The sequence below is a fragment of the Bombina bombina genome, chromosome 2 (genome assembly GCF_027579735.1).
Source record: "Bombina bombina isolate aBomBom1 chromosome 2, aBomBom1.pri, whole genome shotgun sequence".
NCBI classification, from domain to species: domain Eukaryota; kingdom Metazoa; phylum Chordata; class Amphibia; order Anura; family Bombinatoridae; genus Bombina; species Bombina bombina.
This window is the reverse complement of record NC_069500.1, coordinates 182,084,042-182,104,704: the sequence shown is the minus strand read 5'-3', so window position 1 is coordinate 182,104,704 and position 20,663 is coordinate 182,084,042. Positions and strand designations below refer to the sequence as shown.

Sequence of the window (20,663 nt, the reverse complement as noted above, 5' to 3'; positions counted from 1 at the left end):
CAGAGCCTGAACAAACGCTTGAACGTCTGGCACAGCTGCCAGCCTTTTGTGAAGTAAAACAGATAAAGCAGAAATCTGTCCCTTCAGAGAACTTGCAGATAATCCCTTCTCCAAACCCTCTTGTAGAAAGGATAAAATCCTAGGAATTTTTATCTTGTTCCATGGGAATCCTTTAGATTCACACCAATAGATATATTTTTTCCATATCTTATGGTAAATTTGTCTAGTTACAGGCTTCCTAGCCTGAATCAGAGTATCTATTACAGAATCTGAAAACCCACGCTTTGATAAAATCAAGCGTTCAATCTCCAAGCAGTCAGTTGGAGAGAAACCAGATTCGGATGTTCGAATGGACCTTGAACAAGAAGGTCCTGTCTCAAAGGTAGCTTCCATGGTCGAGCCGATGACATATTCACCAGGTCTGCATACCAAGTCCTGCGTGGCCACGCAGGAGCTATCAAGATCACCGAAGCCCTCTCCTGGTTGATCCTGGCTACCAGCCTGGGAATGAGAGGAAACGGTGGGAAAACATAAGCTAGGTTGAAGGTCCAAGGTGCTACTAGTGCATCTACTAGAGTCGCCTTGGGATCCCTGGATCTGGACCCGTAACAAGGAACCTTGAAGTTCTGACGAGACGCCATCAGATCCATGTCTGGAATGCCCCATAATTGAGTTATTTGGGCAAAGATTTCCGGGTGGAGTTCCCACTCCCCCGGATGGAATGTCTGACGACTCAGAAAATCCGCTTCCCAATTTTCCACTCCTGGGATGTGGATTGCAGACAAGTGGCAGGAGTGATCCTCCGCCCATTGAATTATCTTGGTCACTTCCTTCATCGCCAGGGAACTCCTTGTTCCCCCCTGATGGTTGATATATGCAACTGTCGTCATGTTGTCTGATTGAAACCTTATGAATTTGGCCCTTGCTAGATGAGGCCAAGCTTTGAGAGCATTGAATATCGCTCTCAGTTCCAGAATGTTTATCGGGAGAAGAGATTCTTCCCGAGACCATAGACCCCGAGCTTTCAGGGGTTCCCAGACCGCGCCCCAGCCCACCAGACTGGCGTCGGTCGTGACAATGACCCACTCTGGTCTGCGGAAGCTCATTCCCTGTGACAGGTTGTCCAGGATTAGCCACCAACGGAGTGAATCTCTGGTCCTTTGATCTACTTGAATCATCTGAGACAAGTCTGTATAATCCCCATTCCACTGTCTGAGCATGCACAGTTGTAATGGTCTTAGATGAATTCGTGCAAAAGGAACTATGTCCATTGCTGCAACCATCAATCCTATTACTTCCATGCACTGCGCTATGGAAGGACGAAGAACAGAATGAAGAACTTGACAAGAGCTTAGAAGTTTTGATTTTCTGACCTCTGTCAGAAAAATCCTCATTTCTAAGGAGTCTATTATTGTTCCCAAGAAGGGAACTCTTGTTGACGGGGAAAGAGAACTTTTTTCTATGTTTACTTTCCATCCGTGAGATCTGAGAAAGGCTAGGACGATGTCCGTATGAGCCTTTGCTTTTGACAGAGACGACGCTTGAATCAGGATGTCGTCCAAGTACGGTACTACTGCAATGCCCCTTGGTCTTAGAACCGCTAGAAGGGACCCTAGTACCTTTGTGAAAATTCTCGGAGCAGTGGCTAATCCGAATGGAAGTGCCACAAACTGGTAATGCTTGTCCAGAAAAGCGAACCTTAGGAACTGATGATGTTCCTTGTGGATAGGAATATGGAGGTACGCATCCTTTAAATCCACCGTGGTCATAAATTGACCTTCCTGGATGGTAGGAAGGATCGTTCGAATGGTTTCCATTTTGAACGATGGAACCCTGAGAAATTTGTTTAGGATCTTGAGATCTAGAATTGGTCTGAATGTTCCCTCTTTTTTGGGAACTATGAACAGGTTGGAGTAAAACCCCATCCCTTGTTCTCTTATTGGAACTGGATGAATTACTCCCATCCTTAACAGGTCTTCTACGCAATGTAAGAATGCCTGTCTTTTTATTTGGTTTGAAGATAATTGAGACATGTGGAACCTTCCCCTTGGGGGTAGTTCCTTGAATTCCAGGAGATAACCTTGAGAAACTATTTCTAGTGCCCAAGGATCCTGAACATCTCTTGCCCAGGCCTGAACAAAGAGAGAAAGTCTGCCCCCCACCAGATCCGGTCCCGGATCGGGGGCCATCCCTTCATGCTGTTTTGGTAGCAGTGGCAGGCTTCTTGGCCTGCTTACCCTTGTTCCAGCCTTGCATCGGTCTCCAGGCTGGTTTGGGTTGAGAAGTATTACCCTCTTGCTTAGAGGATGTAGAAGTAGAGGCTGGTCCGTTTCTGCGAAAGGGACGAAAATTAGGCTTATTTCTAGCCTTAAAAGACCTATCCTGAGGAAGGGCGTGGCCCTTTCCTCCGGTGATGTCTGAAATAATCTCTTTCAAATCAGGACCAAACAGTGTTTTGCCCTTGAAAGGGATGTTAAGCAATTTTGTCTTGGAAGACACATCCGCTGACCAAGACTTTAGCCAGAGCGCTCTGCGCGCCACGATAGCAAACCCTGAATTTTTCGCCGCTAATCTCGCTAATTGCAAAGCGGCATCTAGAATAAAAGAGTTAGCCAATTTAAGTGCATGAACTCTGTCCATAACCTCCTCATACGAAGATTCTTTATTGAGCGACTTTTCTAGTTCTTCGAACCAGAAACACGCTGCCGTAGTGACAGGAACAATGCATGAAATTGGTTGAAGAAGGTAACCTTGCTGAACAAACATTCTTTTAAGCAAACCCTCTAATTTTTTATCCATAGGATCTTTAAAAGCACAACTATCTTCTATGGGAATAGTAGTGCGTTTGTTTAGAGTAGAGACCGCCCCCTCGACCTTAGGGACTGTCTGCCATAAGTCCTTTCTGGGGTCGACTATAGGAAATAATTTCTTAAATATAGGGGGAGGCACAAAAGGTATGCCGGGCCTTTCCCATTCCTTGTTTACTATGTCCGCCACCCGCTTGGGTATAGGAAAAACATCGGGGGGCACCGGAACCTCTAGGAACTTGTCCATCTTACATAATTTCTCTGGAATGACCAAATTGTCACAATCATCCAGAGTAGATAATACCTCCTTAAGCAGTGCGCGGAGATGTTCTAATTTAAATTTAAATGTTACAACATCAGGTTCAGCTTGTTGAGAAATTTTTCCTGAATCTGAAATTTCTCCCTCAGACAAAAACTCCCTCCTGGCCCCTTCAGATTGGTGTGAGGGTATGTCAGAAGCGTTATCATCAGCGTCCTCTTGCTCTTCAGTGTTTAAAACAGAGCAATCGCGCTTTCTTTGATAAGTAGGCATTTTAGATAAAATATTTGCAATAGAATTATCCATAACAGCCGTTAATTGTTGCATAGTAATAAGTATTGGCGCACTAGATGTACTAGGGGCCTCTTGTGTGGGCAAAACTGGTGTAGACACAGAAGGGGGTGATGCAGTACCATGCTTACTCCCCTCATCTGAAGAATCATCTTGGGCACTATTATTATCTGTGGCATCATTGTCCCTACTTTGTTTGGACACCATGTCACAATTATCACATATATTTAAATGGGGAGACACATTGGCTTTCATACATATAGAACATCGTTTATCTGATGGTTCAGACATGTTAAACAGGCTTAAACTTGTCAACAAAGCACAAAAAAACGTTTTAAAATAAAACCGTTACTGTCACTTTAAATTTTAAACAGAACACACTTTATTACTGAATATGCGAAAAAGTATGAAGCAATTGTTCAAAATTCACCAAAATTTCACCACAGTGTCTTAAAGCCTTAAAAGTATTGCACACCAAATTTGAAAGCTTTAACCCTTAAAATAACGGAACCGGAGCCGTTTTTACATTTAACCCCTATACAGTCCCAGGAATCTGCTTTGCTGAGACCCAACCAAGCCCAGAGGGGAATACGATACCAAATGACGCCTTCTATAAGCTTTTTCAGTGGATCTTAGCTCCTCACACATGCATCTGCATGACTTGCCTTCCAAAAACAACTGCGCATTAGTGGCGCGAAAATGAGGCTCTGCCTATGACTAGAGAAGGCCCCCATCTGAAAAAGGTGTCCATACAGTGCCTGCCGTTTTTTAACAACAATCCCCAAGATTATAATAACTATAAAGCGCTATAATCTGTCAAATATGCTTAGCAAGTAATCGTTTTAGCCCAGAAAAATGTCTACCAGTTTTTTAAGCCCTTATAAAGCCTTTATTCTTTTACTTAATCTAAGAAAATGGCTTACCGGTCCCCATAGGGAAAATGACAGCCTTCCAGCATTACCAAGTCGTGTTAGAAATGTGGCCATCATACCTCAGGCAGAAAAGTCTGCCAACTGCTTCCCCCAACTGAAGTTACTTCATCTCAACAGTCCTGTGTGGAAACAGCAATCGATTTTAGTAACGTTTGCTAAAATCATCTTCCTCTCACAAACAGAAATCTTCTTCTCTTTTCTGTTTCAGAGTAAATAGTACATACCAGCACTATTTTAAAATAACAAACACTTGATTGAAGAATAAAAACTACATTTAAACACCAAAAAACTCTTAGCCATCTCCGTGGAGATGTTGCCTGTGCAACGGCAAAGAGAATGACGGGGTAGGCGGAGCCTAGGAGGGATCATATGACCAGCTTTGCTGGGCTCTTTGCCATTTCCTGTTGGGGAAGAGAATATCCCACAAGTAAGGATGACGCCGTGGACCGGACACACCTATGTTGGAGAAAAGGGTCTTACCTTTAAAGGGAATATTAAGCAGTTTTGTCTTGGACGACATATCCGCCGACCAAGATTTTAGCCAAAGCGCTCTGCGCGCCACTATTGCAAAACCTGAATTTTTCGCCGCTAATTTAGCCAATTGAAAAGCGGCATCTAAAATAAAGGAATTAGCCAACTTTAGTGCGTGAATTCTGTCCATGACTTCCTCATATGGAGTCTCCTTATGGAGTGAATGTTCTAGTTCCTCGAACCAAAAAGACGCCGCCGTGGTGACAGGAATAATACACGAAATTGGTTGGAGAAGGAAACCTTGCTGAACAAATATCTTTTTAAGCAATCCTTCCAATTTTTTATCCATAGGATCTTTGAAAGCACAACTGTCCTCAATGGGAACAGTTGTGCGCTTGGCCAACGTAGAAACTGCCCCCTCAACCTTAGGGACTGTTTGCCATGCGTCCCTTCTGGGGTCGACAATGGGGAACATTTTCTTAAATATAGGAGGTGGGACAAAAGGTATACCTGGCTTCTCCCACTCCTTAGTCACTATGTCCGCCACCCTCTTGGGTATCGGAAAGGCATCAGCGTGCACAAGGACCTCTAGGAATTTGTCCATTTTGCACAATTTCTCTGGAATCACCAAAGAGTCACAATCATCAAGAGTAGTTAGCACCTCCTTAAGCAGGGCGCAGAGATGTTCTAACTTAAATTTAAATGCCACGATATCAGGTTCTGCCTGCTGAGAAACTTTTCCTGAATCAGAAATTTCTCCCTCAGACAGACCCTCCCTCACTGCCAAGTCAGACTGGTGTGAGGGTATAACAGATAAATTATCGTCAGCGCCAACTTGCTCATCCTCTGTATTTAAAACTGAGCAATCACGCTTTCTGGGAAATGCTGGCAGTTTGGATAAAAGATTTGCTATAGAATTATCCATTACTGCAGTTAATTGCTGCATAGTAACAAGCATTGGCGCGCTAGATGTACAAGGTGTCGCCTGCGCGGGCAAAACTGGTGTTGACACAGAAGGAGAGGATGATGAACTATCCCCACTACCTTCATTTGAAGAATCATCTTGGGCAACCTTATTAAATGTGACAGTACTGTCCTTACTTTTTTGGACGCCATGGCACAATTTGAACATACATTTAAAGGGGGAACCACCTTGGCCTCCATACACACAGAACATATGCTATCTGAAGGTATAGACATGTTAGACAGACTTTGGCAGGCTATTAATGCAATAAAACCGTTTTTAAACAAAACCGTTACTGTCTCTTTAAATAATAAACAGAGCACACTATTTCTGAATGTTTGAAAAACTATGAAGGAAATATCCGATCTTCTTCTTCTGTCTTAATGCTTTGAAAGTATTGCACACCAAATTTCAAGTCTCTAACCCCTTAAATGAGCAAACCGGAGCTAATTGTTCAATTTACCAGTTTAAACCCACTACAGTCTCTGCCACAGCCTTTGCTGCGGCTTTTACCTTCCTTGAGGGTTATTCACCACAGAAATAAGCCTTCTTGAAATCGTTTTTATGGTCACAGGAACCTCTCACATGAAGCTGCATGCACTGCTTCCAAAAGTAACTGCGCAACTGAGGCGCGAAAATGAGGCCTCCTCCCTCTGCATACCAGAGTGAAGGGGCCTTCCTGACTAGATTAGGTTTCTAAACAACTGCCAGGCGTAATAAAAACGTTCCCAAAGGTGTTTCAAAGTCACAAAACACTCCAAAAGTCATATAAATATTATATAAATCAATCGATTTAGCCCACAATAGTGTCAACCAGTATAGAGCCCATTTATAAGCCTTCATTCTGTTATGAGTCTAAGAAAATGGCTTACCGATCCCATAAGGGAAAATGACAGTCTTCTAGCATTACTATGTCTTGTTAGAAAAGAGACTAGTCATACCTGGAGCAGAAAAGTCTGCAAACTGTTCCCCCCAACTGAAGTTCTCTGGTTTCAACAGTCCTGCGTGGGAACAGCAATGGATTTTAGTTACTGTTGCTAAAATCATACTCCTCTTAACAGAACTCTTCATCACTTTCTGTTGTAGAGTAAATAGTACAAACCGGCACTATTTTAAAATAAACTCTTGATAGAAGAAATAAAACTACAACTAACACCACATACTCTTTACCATCCCCGTGGAGATGCTACTTGTTCAGAGCAGGCAAAGAGAATGACTGGGGGGCGGAGCCAGAGGGGGAGCTATATGGACAGCTTTTGCTGTGCTCTCTTTGCCATTTCCTGTTGGGGAAGAGAATATTCCCACAAGTAAGGATGAAGCCGTGGACCGGACACACCAATGTAGGAGAAATAGCAGACATATATGGCTTTGGTTATTGCTTTTTGGTAATTAGGCCGCTAAATGCCGCTGCTCACCACACTTGTATTATGCCCAGCAGTGAAGGGGTTAATAAGGTAGCTTGTAGGGTTAATTTTAGCTTATAATTTTTTTCTTTAATATTTTTTGCAGTGTAGGATCCCCCCCTTACCCCCCAACCAGCTCTCTAAGCCTCCCCCCTCTACCTATTGACCACCATCTTAAGTACTGGCAGCTGTCTGCCAGTACCCAGTTTGCTGTAATTTTCAGTCTTTTTTGTTTTTTTAAATAAAAAAAAAATATTTTTTTTTCTGTAGTGTATCTGTCCCCCTTCCTTACCCTCCCAGATCGATTTCCCACCCTCTACCCAACTATTTACAACAGGAGTCCCATCTCTCTGCTTTCCCCTCCTTCCTTCCCGCGTACTGCCGCTCTTATGTTTTTTCCTGTACTGTAGCGGTCCTGCCCATCCCACCCACCTCCCGCCCCCATCCAGTGATGGGCCGCCCACCTGCCTCCCTCCTCACCCTACGACCCACCAATGATTGGCACCACTGTTGTCCGATTTTAGGTTTAGCAACCTAAATAGCGCTTGCGTATTGGTGGCTACATGTAGCCACCAATAAAGCAAGCGTAACCAAGGTTCTAAACCAAAAATGGGCCGGCTCCTAAGTTTACATTCCTGCTTTTTTTAAAATAAAGATAGCAAGAGAACAAAGAAAAATTGATAATACGAGTAAATTAGTAAGCTGCTTAAAATTGCATGCTCTACCTGAATCATGAAAGAAAACATTTGAGTTTAGTATCCCTATAATTGTAATGTTTGTACTATAACTCTAAACCGTAAAATACAAACGTTTTACATAACTTCACAAGGGATAACAGCTTTTATACTAAATTATAAATCATATTCCCATATATAATAAACATTGTTATACTGTAATCAGTCAGTGCAAAAATAACAAACTTGAAAAAACTGTTCCTACCCAATAATGTGTAGTGGTGGAATCAGTATCAATAGAAAAGCACTAATTACCTCACTTATGAGACACTCACAGTCAGAACTGTACTTATCACTGGCAAATTGACTCATTTTATGTTGTTAAAAAGAATAATTTCAGGACTGTATTACTAAATGTTATGTAGTAGGCTTAAAGAATGCTGCCAATATAAAATGATCTTACCTGTTTGGAGTTTGTTAGGTACAATTTTGCTGCAAGGTTTAAGATCTGTAATTTTACAAGATCATCCTCATAGGTAAAACTTTTTGCTGCCTTCCTCAATACATCTGGAGCAATCTTGGGAACACGTTCACAATACTCCCCAATAAGCCACAAAATGCTGGCTCTTGCCATGGGAACCTGAAAATGTAATACAACTAAATAGATTACTACTTAAAGGAACAAGTAAGTCAAAATTAAGCTTTCACACCTAGTATGCAATTTTAAAAGCCATTTAAATGTATTTATTTTATCAAATGTACTTTGTACTCTTGCTATCCTTGGATAAAAAGCATATCTACAGAAATGCACTACTCAGAGGTAGTTGGTGTTTGGTGGCCATGCACATATGCCTATGTATATATGATATAGTTACATGCAATGAAAAGTGCAATAACAACATTTAAGCATTTTCTTTCATGCACCTTTAACAAAATGGTTTATACATATATATATATATATATATATATATACATACACATATATATATATATATATATATATATATATATATATATATATAAACTAACCACTTTGGAAAAGAGTCTGCAGTTCCTCGTTTTTCTTTCTTCTATGCACTTTATACTAACATTATTGTCGGGGCTAGCCTTGTTGTCTGTCGACTAAAGCCCAGATTGGCTCCTCTAACTAATGCAAACAGTGGGTTGAGTTGGACTTTTGAAAAATAATTCCAGAAAAAAAGGATGTTCATTTGTTTTAAGACTTGGCTGATATATTGTAATATAGCCCCTGTGCTACCAGGAATTTCAGAGAACAACTTGGCCAAAGTACTGGAGGATTTTTAGCATTTTTGCTATCACTCCATTTAAACAGAAATAGAACTTATTTTATTTTTTTTATTTAACTATGAAAACGATTTATATACTTTTTTGGCATAAAGAGAGCTTTCAGTGGTTGACAGTTTTGACAAGCTATTTATTCACAAAATTCAGAATTAATTGTAAAATTACCCCAAAAAAGTAAAAAAACAAAACAAAAAAGCTCTGTCTAGGAGGGTAGCGTAACACAAAAAGCTTCTCTCTTTAATTTACAATCAAGAAAACATTTTTTTGACAAAAAAAAAATCTGTAGCTGATGTATTTAAAGGGACATTTTTTTTTTAGAGAAGCTGCTTACTAGTGATCTGCATTTGCAGAGGGACATCACTGCATTCCAGCACTATATTGATGCAGAACGAGTTCCGAAAGGATAGCGTATCAAAAAGTTTCCCACGTATGATTTGGTTGATGATTTTATTCAGGAATGGAAGGTGGCTTTAACAACTTGTTCAGTCACTTTAATGGGAGTCCTTGTTAAGAATAACGAAAGGAAGAGAAGCTCCTTTTAGAATTGCTGCAATGAAAACTGAGATTAAGATGGCCAAATCCGATGAAACTTATGCGATTTATAAAAAAAAAATATGAAAAAAAGGAAATCAAGAATTGGCAAATCGCAAGGGGAGCAAATTTGGTTGTGACTATGATGACAAAAAGGTTTATGATTGGTCTAGGTTCCGGAACAGGTTTAAGCAGACCAGGAGAATGACAATGAGGGACGGCTACCTATAAACAAGCCGCCTAAAGAAAAAGTAAAAAAAAGTATTTTTAATTTTTTTTTATCACTGAGCCTGAGACATTGGACCATAAGTCGCTACTGGTCGCTTTCTCAAGGGGATATGGTGTGTGGAAAAAAATGCTGAGAAGCGCATATCAACATAGAAATCTTAGCACAAACTTACTTCACCACCTCCATAGGAGGCAAAGTTTGTAAAACTGAATTGTGGGTGTGGTGAGGGGTGTATTTATAGGCATTTTGAGGTTTGGGAAACTTTGCCCCTCCTGGTAGGATTGTATATCCCATATGTCACTAGCTCATGGACTCTTGCCAATTACATGAAAGAAAAATTCTCTTTTTTATTGTCTTTTCCTGCCATACAATAACCAGATCCCATAATCTGAAGACCAGTAGCGGCTGGGAAACGCGCTGGGGTGAGGAGCGTGTGCAACGGTTCCTAACTAACAGGGGATGAGGCGAGTCATACAGTGGGGAAAAAAATATTTAGTCAGCCACCAATTGTGCAAGTTCTCCCGCTTAAGAAGATGAGAGAGGCCTGTAATTTTCATCATAGGTATACCTCAACTATGAGAGACAAAATGTGGAAACAAATCCAGACAATCACATTGTCTGATTTGGAAAGAATTTATTTGCAAATTATGGTGGAAAATAAGTATTTGGTCACCTTCAAACAAGGAAGATTTCTGGCTCTCACAGACCTGTATCTTCTTCTTTAAGAGGCTCCTCTGTCCTCCACTCATTACCTGTATTAATGGCACCTGTTTGAACTTGTTATCAGTATAAAAGACACCTGTCCAAAACCTCAAACAGTCACACTCCAAACTCCACTATGGTGAAGACCAAAGAGCTGTCGAAGGACTCCAGAAACAAACTTGTAGACCTGCACCAGGCTGGGAAGACTGAATCTGCAATAGGCAAGCAGCTTGGTGTGAATAAATCAACTGTGGGAGCAATAATTAGAAAATGGAAGACATACAAGGCCACTGATAATCTCCCTCGATCTGGGGCTCCATGCAAGATCTCACCCCGTGGGGTCAAAATGATCACAAGAACGATGAGCAAACATCCCAGAACCAGATGGGGGGACCTAGTGAATGACCTGCAGAGAGCTGGAGCAACGTAACAAAGGCTACCATCAGTAACACACTACGCTGCCAGGGACTCAGATCCTGCAGTGCCAGACGTGATGTGGCTGGTCTTTCAGCATGACAATGATCCCAAACACACCGCCCGGGCAACAAAGGAGTGGCTTTGAAAGAAGCATTTCAAGGTCCTGGAGTGGCCTAGCCAGATCTCAACCCCATAGAAAACCTTTGGAGGGAGTTGAAAGTCCGTGTTGGCCAGCGACAGCCCCAAAACATCACTGCTCTAGAGGAGATCTGCATGCAGGAATGGGCCAACATACCAGCAACAGTGTGCGACAACCTTGTGAAGACTTACAGAAAACATTTGACCTCTGTCATTGCCAACAAAGGATATATAACAAAGTATTGAGATCAACTTTTGATATTGACCAAATACTTATTTTCCACCATAATTTGCAAATAAATTCTTTCCAAATCAGACAATGTGATTGTATGAATTTGTTTCCACATTTTGTCTCTCATAGTTGAGGTATACCTATGATGAAAATTACAGGCCTCTCTCATCTTTTTAAGTGGGAGAACTTGCACAATTGATGGCTGACTAAATACTTTTTTTCCCCACTGTATCTGTTTCTTGCTGGGTGGTGACATCACATGCCGACACGGACTATCATCAGCTGAGTGGTCTTTATTGAGCTCCGGATTCCTGCAGTCTGTTTGGACATAACATGCTTTTAATCTGATGTTTGTGAGTAGAAGAGTGTGTTATATTAAACTTTGGTGTTTATCATATTGCACTATTTTGGGTTTCTTTTTCTTTTCACTTCTAGATTGGATTAGGCGTGTTGTGTTCTGGCTGTCTAACAAGCAGCCATTTTGTGAATGAAGCAGCATTGGGAAAACCTGATCTTCTAAACAGTGGTAAGCAATTTATTTGAAAATTAAACTGCTTGGTTCAATAAATTGCAGTTCATATTGATTATTGGAGATAAGCAATTCTGGGAATTTTTATCACAGCTTGTATGTAGTCACAGTTTGCAGTGGTTTAAAAAGCTTCTTTGGGATCCCCTTTGTACAGAAATAGCAGACAAGTATGGCTTTGCCATTGGTTTTTGGTACTTAAAAAGCCGCTAATTGCATCTGCACACCACACTTCTAAAATTCCTGGAACAGAAGCATTAGTTAGCTGTTAAGGGTAATATTTGCTGCTGTCTAAGGATTACCCCCAACTGAAACACTGACCCTACCTGATCCCTCCTAAACAGCTTTTATGACAGTGTCACTGTCTGTAATGATCGGGGAATCTGGCATCATATGGGAAGGGAGCAGTGCTCCATTACCATATGAAGGCAGAGGGCTGCAGACCACAAACAGCAAGTCTCGTTTGTCAGTTGTCAACCGAGTCTGCATGGGCTTCTAAAATGTCCAATGTAGATCAATGTTATGCGGTACACTGGGCCTTGCACAGCATTATGTAGACCTACAGAAGACTGGGCAAAGGAGTTACATTCCTGATTACTGAGAGATGCCTCTCTGTCTAGGTAGCAAAGTGGTGGTGCTTAACAAGACAGACTACATAGCGGAAGCTATGCGACAACTCAGTGACGGCTCTTCTTATCCTAAATTGTCTAATAATACAACACTTGGGTTCAAAGGAAAACTTCAGAAACTGGTAGAGGATGGTTTTCCTTGGGTATTTTTAGTGAGGCAGCAGTGGGAGATTTGATTCCTGAGTCTCACATAATTCCTATTTTTCATTATCTACATAAAACCCACAAAGATCAAGTAAAACCCTCCTGGTCACCAAATTATTTCAGGCATAAGTTCTTTACTTGCGCCTATGTCTGAATGGGCTGACTCAGTTCTACAATTGGATTGGGCAAAAGGGTTAAATTCCCGATTGCTGTAAACGCTTCTATGTCTAGGTAGAGTGGTTTCTTCCATTAGCTAAGAAAATTATCCCCATCCTGTTATCTGATGGCCATTACTAAAACTGTATAATTTAAAAAACATAATTTATGTAAGAACTTACCTGATAAATTAATTTATTTCATATTGGCAAGAGTCCATGAGCTAGTGACGTATGGGATATACATTCCTACCAGGAGGGGCAAAGTTTCCCAAACCTCAAAATGCCTATAAATGCACCCCTCACCACACCCACAATTCAGTTTAACGAATAGCCAAGTAGTGGGGTGATAGAAAAAGGAGTAAAAAAGCATACAAAAAAGAGGAACTGGAAATATAATTGTGCCTGGGTCTCATGGACTCTTGCCATTATGAAAGAAATGAATTTATCAGGTAAGTTCTTACATAAATTTTGTTTTCTTTCATTTAATTGGCAAGAGTCAATGAGCTTGTGATGTATAGGGTAGAAATACCCACGATGTGGAAGATCACCGAAGAGTTAATAGAAAGGGAGGGATAAAATAAAAACAGCAATTTTCCGCTGAAAAAAATAAATCCACAAAAAAATAAGTTTTTCTCATAAATTTAAAGAAAAAAACTTAAAACATAAGCAGAAGAATCAAACTGAAACATACCAAAGACTGCTTCAGAAGAAGCAAATACATCAAAATGGTAAAATTTAGTAAATGTATGCAAAGAAGACCAAGTTGCTGCTTTGCAAATCTGATCAACTAAAGCTTCATTCTTAAAAGCCCAAGAAGTGGAGACTGATCTAGTAGAATGAGCTGTGATCCTCTGAGGTGGGGACTGTCCCGCCTCCAAATAAGCTTTATGAATCAAACGCTTTAACCAAGATGCCAAAGAAATGGCAGAAGCTTTCTGACCTTTCCTAGAACCAGAAAAGACAACAAATAGACTAGAAGTCTTCCTGAAATCTTTAGTAGCTTCAACATAATATTTCAAAGCTCTTACAACATCCAAAGAATGCAAAGATCTTTCAAGAGCATTCTTGGGATTAGGACACAAAGAAGGAACAACAATTTCCCTACTAATGTTAGATTTCACAACCTTAGAAAGAAATTTAAACGAAGTCCGCAAAACAGCCTTATCCTGATGGAAATTCAGAAAAGGAGACTCACAAGAGAGAGCAGACAATTTGGAAACTCTTCTAGCTGAAGAGATAGCCAAAAGAAACAACACTTTCCAAGAAAGTAGTTTAATATCCAAAGAATGCATAGGCTCAAAAGGAGGAGCCTGCAAATTCTTCAAAACCAAATTAAGACTCCAAGGAGGAGAGATTGATTTAATAACAGGCTTGATACGAACCAAAGCCTGAACAAAACAGTGAATATCAGGAAGCTTAGCAATCTTTCTATGAAATAAAACAGAAAGAGCAGATATTTGACCCTTCAAAGTACTTGCAGACAAACCTTTATCCAAACCATCCTGAAGAAACTTGAAGAACACCATGAAATATAGGTCTTCAAAACTCGATAATAAATCTTCCATGAAACAGACTTACAAGCCTGTAGCATAGTATTAATCACTGAGTCAGAGAAACCTCTATGACTAAGCACTAAGCGTTCAATTTCCATACCTTCAAATTTAACGATTTGAGATCCTGATGGAAAAACGGCCCTTGAAACAGAAGGTCTGGTCTTAGAGGAAGTGGCCAAGGCTGGCAACTGGACATCTGAACAAGATCCGCATACCAAAACCTGTGAGGCCACGCTGGTGCTATCAGAAACACATATGATTGTTCCATAATGATCTTGGAGATCCCTCTTGGAAAAAGAACTAGAGGCGGAAAGATATAAGCAGGTTGGTAAAACCAAGGAACTGCTAACGGCATCCACCATCTCCGCCTGAGGATCCCTGGACCTGGACAGGGACCTGGACAGGTACCTGGGAAGTTTCTTGTTTAGATGAGAAGCCATCAGATCTATTTCTGGAAGACCCCACACCTGTACAATCTGACAAAATACATCTGGATGGAGAGACCACTCCCCCGGATGTAAGGTCTGACGGCTGAGATAATCCGCTACCCAATTGTATACACCTGGGATATGCACCGCATAAATTAGACAAGAGCTGGATTCTGTCCAAGAAAGTATCCGAGATACTTCTTTCATAGCTAGGGGACTGCGAGTCGCACCCTGATGATTGACATATGCCACAGTTGTGATATTGTCCGTTTGAAAACAAATGAATGGTTGACTCTTTAACAGAGGCCAAATATAAAGAGCCCTGAAAATAGCATGGAGTTCTAAAATATTGATTGGTAACCTTGCCTCTTGAGGTTTCCAAACCTCTTGTGCTGTCAGATACCCAGACAGCTCCCCAACCTGAAAGACTTGCGTCTTCTCACAGGTGGTCTTACTTTGAAACCTATTTGATACCCTTGAGAGACAATACTCTGAATCCACTGATTTTGAACAGAATCTGCCCAAATGTCTTGGAATAATTCCAATCTGCCCCCCACCAGCTGAACTGGATCGAGGGCTGTGCCTTCATGCAGACTTGGGGGCTGGCTTTGGTTTCTTAAAAGGCTTGGATTTATTCCAACTTAAAGAAGGTTTCCAATTGGAACCAAATAAATTGTTACCTTGGAAAGAAAGAGATAGTAATCTAGACTTAGATACCATGTCAGCATTCCAAGATTTGAGCCATAAAGCTCTTCTAGCTAGGTTTATAAACAGAATTTAAACATTTACTAGTTTTGATATCAAGAGGACTAGACTCCTCAATATCCAAAGTAACCAACACTTCTTTTAACAAAGAACGAATATACTCAATCTTGAAAAGATAAGTAGATTTGTCAGTGTGTCAATGTCTGAGGTAGGATCTTCTGAATCAGAGAGGAGAATTCTTCAGTATTTTGTCGGTCATTAGAAATTTCATCAATTTTATGAGAAGTTTTAAAAGACCTTTTACTGTATTGCATAAGCAATATAATTTTTTATATGAACAGGGATATCATGTACATTAGATGTTGAAGGAACAACAGAAACTGTACTAGTACTGATGGAAACGTTTTCTGCGTGCAAAAACTTATGACAACTGTTACATACTACAGCTGGAGATATAATCTCAGCTAACTTACAACAGATACACTTAGCTTTGGTAGAACTGTGATCACGCAGCAGGGTTCCAACAGTTGCTTCTGAGACAGGATCAGATTAAGACATCTTGCAAAATGTAAAAGAAAAAACAACATTAAAGCAAAATTTACAATTTCCTTATATGGCAGTTTCAGGAATGAGAAAAAATGCAAACAGCATAGCCCTCTGAGCATATAGAAGGCAAGAGGCATATAGGAAGTGGGGTGAAAAATAAATTATTTTTTTGCGCCAAGTATGACGCACAACGCAAAAGTTAAAAATTTTTTTGGTGCCAACAACATCCGAAAAGGACGCAACTTGCATCATAACAGACGCAACCTCGTGCAAGGAAACCTGGCTTTCACTAAGACATCGGAAATGACGAACTTGCGTCATCAAAGACGTACCTTCGCGTCAAAAAAATTCTTGCACCAAGAATGACGCAATAAATAACAGCATTTTGTGCCCTTGCGAGCCTAATTTTTCCTGCGAAATTAAAAGAAAAAACAGTCAATTTGAAAAAAGGACTATACCCCAGGTAAGACAAATAACTTCCTAAACATGCTTCCCAAACTGAAAGGACAGTCTGCAAAAGGTAATGGTATATAAGAGTATATCGTCGATCTGAAAAGGGAGGTAGGAGATGAATCCCTATGAACCTTTGAAAATATTTCCCGCGAGGAAAACCATAAAATCAATAGGCGATACCCCCTTCACATCCCTCTGAGAGGAATTGGGCTTCAAAATGCTTAGAAGCGCTTATCCTCCATCCCGCATCCAAAGCAAACTAATACATGTACATGAACTGCCTGACTCACTGCTGCAAATACAACCGATTTAACAAGCTATCCCAACCTTATGTCTCTGCACCCTAAACCTGTGAGCTCTCCGGAGCAGGGCCCTCTCTTCCTCCTGTACTAGATTTGTTTTGTTTGTTATGTTTTGAATTTTATCACAAATCTTTGTCATTGTATACCCCTATCACTGTACCCAGTGCTATGGAATTTGGCGGCGCTATACAAATAAATGATAATAATAATAATCATAGAAGAAATCATAGAAATCAAGCACAAACTTACTTCACCACCTCCATAGGAGGCAAAGTTTGTAAAACTGAATTTTGGGTGTGGTGAGGGGTGTATTTATAGGCATTTTGAGGTTTGGGAAACTTTGCCCCTCCTGGTAGGATTATATATCTCACACGTTACTAGCTCATGAACTCTTGCCAATTACATGAAAGAAAACACTTCTACTATATAATATAGTAAAGCTCAGACACAAATTATTGTTAACTCCTTTAAAGAACTCTGTATTAAACACACAAGTTATTAACAAGTGATATTGTCTTGAAAACTTTATTTAAACCACCCTTATGTCACATCACAGCTGGCAAAAAATGTAATTTACCCAATTCACTCAATAGATTTCACATTAACTCTCCAGAATTCAAGGCAGGATAAGTTAAAAAATATGCAGTTTACTACCCATGACCTTTTTAATGAAGGCACCACCGGCTGATTTTACTGGCATCCAGCTAACATTGTAGCCAATATTAAGCTAAACTTAGCTAATAATTAAAGTGAATGTAAATTTTGATGCTAAAGTGCCAGGTTTTTAAAAATTCAATTAAAAACAGGGGCACTTTAATTCATCAAAATTTACATTTCACTCGTGTTGTGAAAAAAAAAACCTTACCTTTTAAGCTGGACAGCAGATCCAGCTTCCTCCGCCCATCGTAAAGCCTCTTCCTAGGTCTAAAATGAGGAATTCGGCATCCTCCAATCACGGCATTGAATCAGACACTGATTCCCCTGGGGGAGGGGGAATCCGTGATTGGAGGATGACCCATCCATCATTTCTGACATCAGAAATGGCTTGCGACGACTTGCGAAGTTGGAGCAGCTGTCAAGTTTAAAAGGTAATTTTTTTTTACAACAGGAGTGAAATGTAAATATTGATGAATTAAAGTGTCCCTGTTTTTAATCAAATTTTTAAAAACCGGGCACTTTAGCATCAAAATTTACATTCACTTTAAATTGTTTAATGTTTATTGCACACATTATCATTAAATGATGCAATTATCTATGTTTTGCATTGAACATAATATTATAAAATAGGCATGTGCATTCAGTAGTTTTGTTAGCTGCCGAATGCAGAAGGTGGCAGTCATTCACGGCATTCAGCTCGTTTTGGAGCCAGATTTCTTCTTCTGAAAGTGCAACATACTAAGATCTGTGCAAATCCACATCTTAGTGTGTTGCACTTTCACTGGAAGACATTCGGCTTAAAAAAAATCAGAATGCACGACCTGCCAGCTTAAAAAAACAGCTGAATGCACATTTCTATCATAAATTATTACACTGCACCCACCTGGATAATTTATAATGCCACCAGGCTGGCAAAAGTTCAGTTGAGAATACGGATAAGTATTAAGTAAAACCAATAGATAAAAAAGAAGAGCTAGTCATAGGAATAAAAGTAAATACATTATATTTATTTTGTACTCAAAATATATAAACACTTAGTATTAATGTTTACATTTTACGAATGGGAAAATTTACTATGAACCCAAAGATTCTTCACAATCAAGGTTTTCAGTTCTGGATATAAGGAAAAAGATTATTTTTTTTTTTTTTTTACAAATGTATACTTTGAAATGAAAACATGCCATGTTTAATATTATTGAATTCATCTGTTCATATGTGATTGTCTTAATAAAGAAAGTTAAAAAAAAAAAAAAAAAAAGAATAAAAGAGATAAAGAGAATGAAAGGAAAGAAATAAGAGAAGTAAAGGGAAAGAAAAATGAAAAGAGAAAGAAAGCAAAGAGGGAGAGAAAAGAGAAAGGGTAAGAATGAAAGAGAACAAAAATGAAAGAATGAAAAGAGAGGTAGAGTGAGAAAAAAAATGGAATTCACTTCCTTCCCTACGCAGCTTTTGTCAGTTTAAGGAACACAAGAGCAAGATCTAGGGCATAATACTTCCATTACTGCATTGCATTATTCTCAGATGCGTCTAGAGAGACTCATGTTTTATGGTACAATACAAGCCTATAACAAGCCATTAAGGGTACTTTCTTTACTCAGGTATAGCAATGCAGCTTACTATACTTTTATTCTCATATTACTGTGTCAATATACGAATAAGGCAAGAAAATCTATAGCCACTCTAGAAATGGTCACAAAAAGTGAATATAAAAAGGAAATTGTACAAATTACAGACTGCAAAGCGACCCACTTAAGAGTCAGTAGATCAGGCAACCGTTCCTTTAAACCATAAAAGTGCTGTTTCTGTCCACTTAAACCTTCTGAAAGCGAACATGAGCTACATTAGATTAGATTAAATGCTCCAATACAAAGTAAGCCAACGTATAGAAGCTAAAACATTTGTACATTTTTATGAACATATTAATAAAAAAACAATAATTGAAGCAGTGCCTTAACTGTCTTGCACCTCTGACTAACTAAAAATGCATGAATGAGTACAATTTGACACTTTTCCCCACTTTTACTGCAAGTGTAAGTCTTTTTGTGCAGGTAAAAATATCAAATATAAATCTAACAAGAAAATTGATTAATATCAAACATTTGTGTGTCCCGATTAGAGTTATTCTAATGTGTTGTAACAGCTTTTAAAATAGACTTCGTTTTGGCAATTTTTAAAATTGTATAAAATATTGAATAGTTACCAATTATGCAAACATTACTGAAGCAAAGCCTAAACTGTAAAACTGTTTTCTAAGGTTATGCATGCAAATAAAAAAAGGAAATTATTCTTTGATTAAGTACCACAATTTGTAGCCAAAATAAAAATCATATTACCAATAAAAAAAAAAATCGCCGTTAAATGAATAACATTGAATAGGGACAGAATCTAAAGGCTCCAATATAGTATTAAAGGGACAGTCAAGTCCAAAAAAAACTTTCATGTTTCAAATAGGGCATGTAATTTTAAACAACTTTCCAATTTACTTTTATCACCAATTTTGCTTTGTTCTCTTGGTATTCTTAGTTGAAAGCTAAACCTAGGAGGTTCATATGTTAATGTCTTAGACCTTGAAGGCTGCCTCTAATCTAAATGCATTTTAATAGTTTTCCACCACTAGAGGGCATTAGTTCACGTGTTTCATATAGATAACATTGAGCTCATGCACGTGAATTTACCATGGAGACAGCTCTGATTGGCTAAACTGCAAGTCTGTCAAAAGAACTGAAATAAGGGGGCAGTCTGCTAAGGCTTAGATACAAGGTAATTACAGAGGTAAAACATGTATAATTATAACTGTGTTGGTTATGAAAAACTGAGGAATTGGTAATTAAGGGATTATCTATCTTTTAAAACAACAAACATTCTGGTGTTGACTGTCCCTTTAAACTACAATAGCATAAACAATTGTATCGCCTTAAAAGCTCTTGATGAATGGAAAACGTACCCCCTCCTAAAGAAGCTTAATAAAACTTGCATGTCTAAGATAAGCAAAACCAAAACAAAAATAAAGGAGGAGAAAAGTAGACTCTACACCCAAAGGATGGATAGCGCTCAGCTGAATAGGAGGACACAAACAAAAATTAAGCTGTTAAAATGGAGATTTGCGCACCAAAACCCGACGTGCTCTTTCTAGAGGCATACGTGTGCTAACCTGACACATCCTGACCTGAAAGCCGAAGTGCAGGAAAAATTAATGCCGTGAGTGTG

General features: G+C 39.4%; 1 protein-coding gene across 2 annotated transcripts in view; it reads right to left on the bottom strand.

Annotated features, from left to right (window-relative positions):
- The window catches only part of AP3B1 (adaptor related protein complex 3 subunit beta 1), a 1,155,804-nt gene that overhangs the window by 423,420 nt on the left and 711,721 nt on the right, over positions 1-20,663 (bottom strand). For both annotated transcript variants that reach the window (XM_053701376.1, XM_053701377.1), the window contains exon 15: positions 8,265-8,441. In XM_053701376.1, coding sequence (XP_053557351.1) covers positions 8,265-8,441 — 177 coding nt within the window. The remainder of the gene's footprint in view (positions 1-8,264; positions 8,442-20,663) is intronic.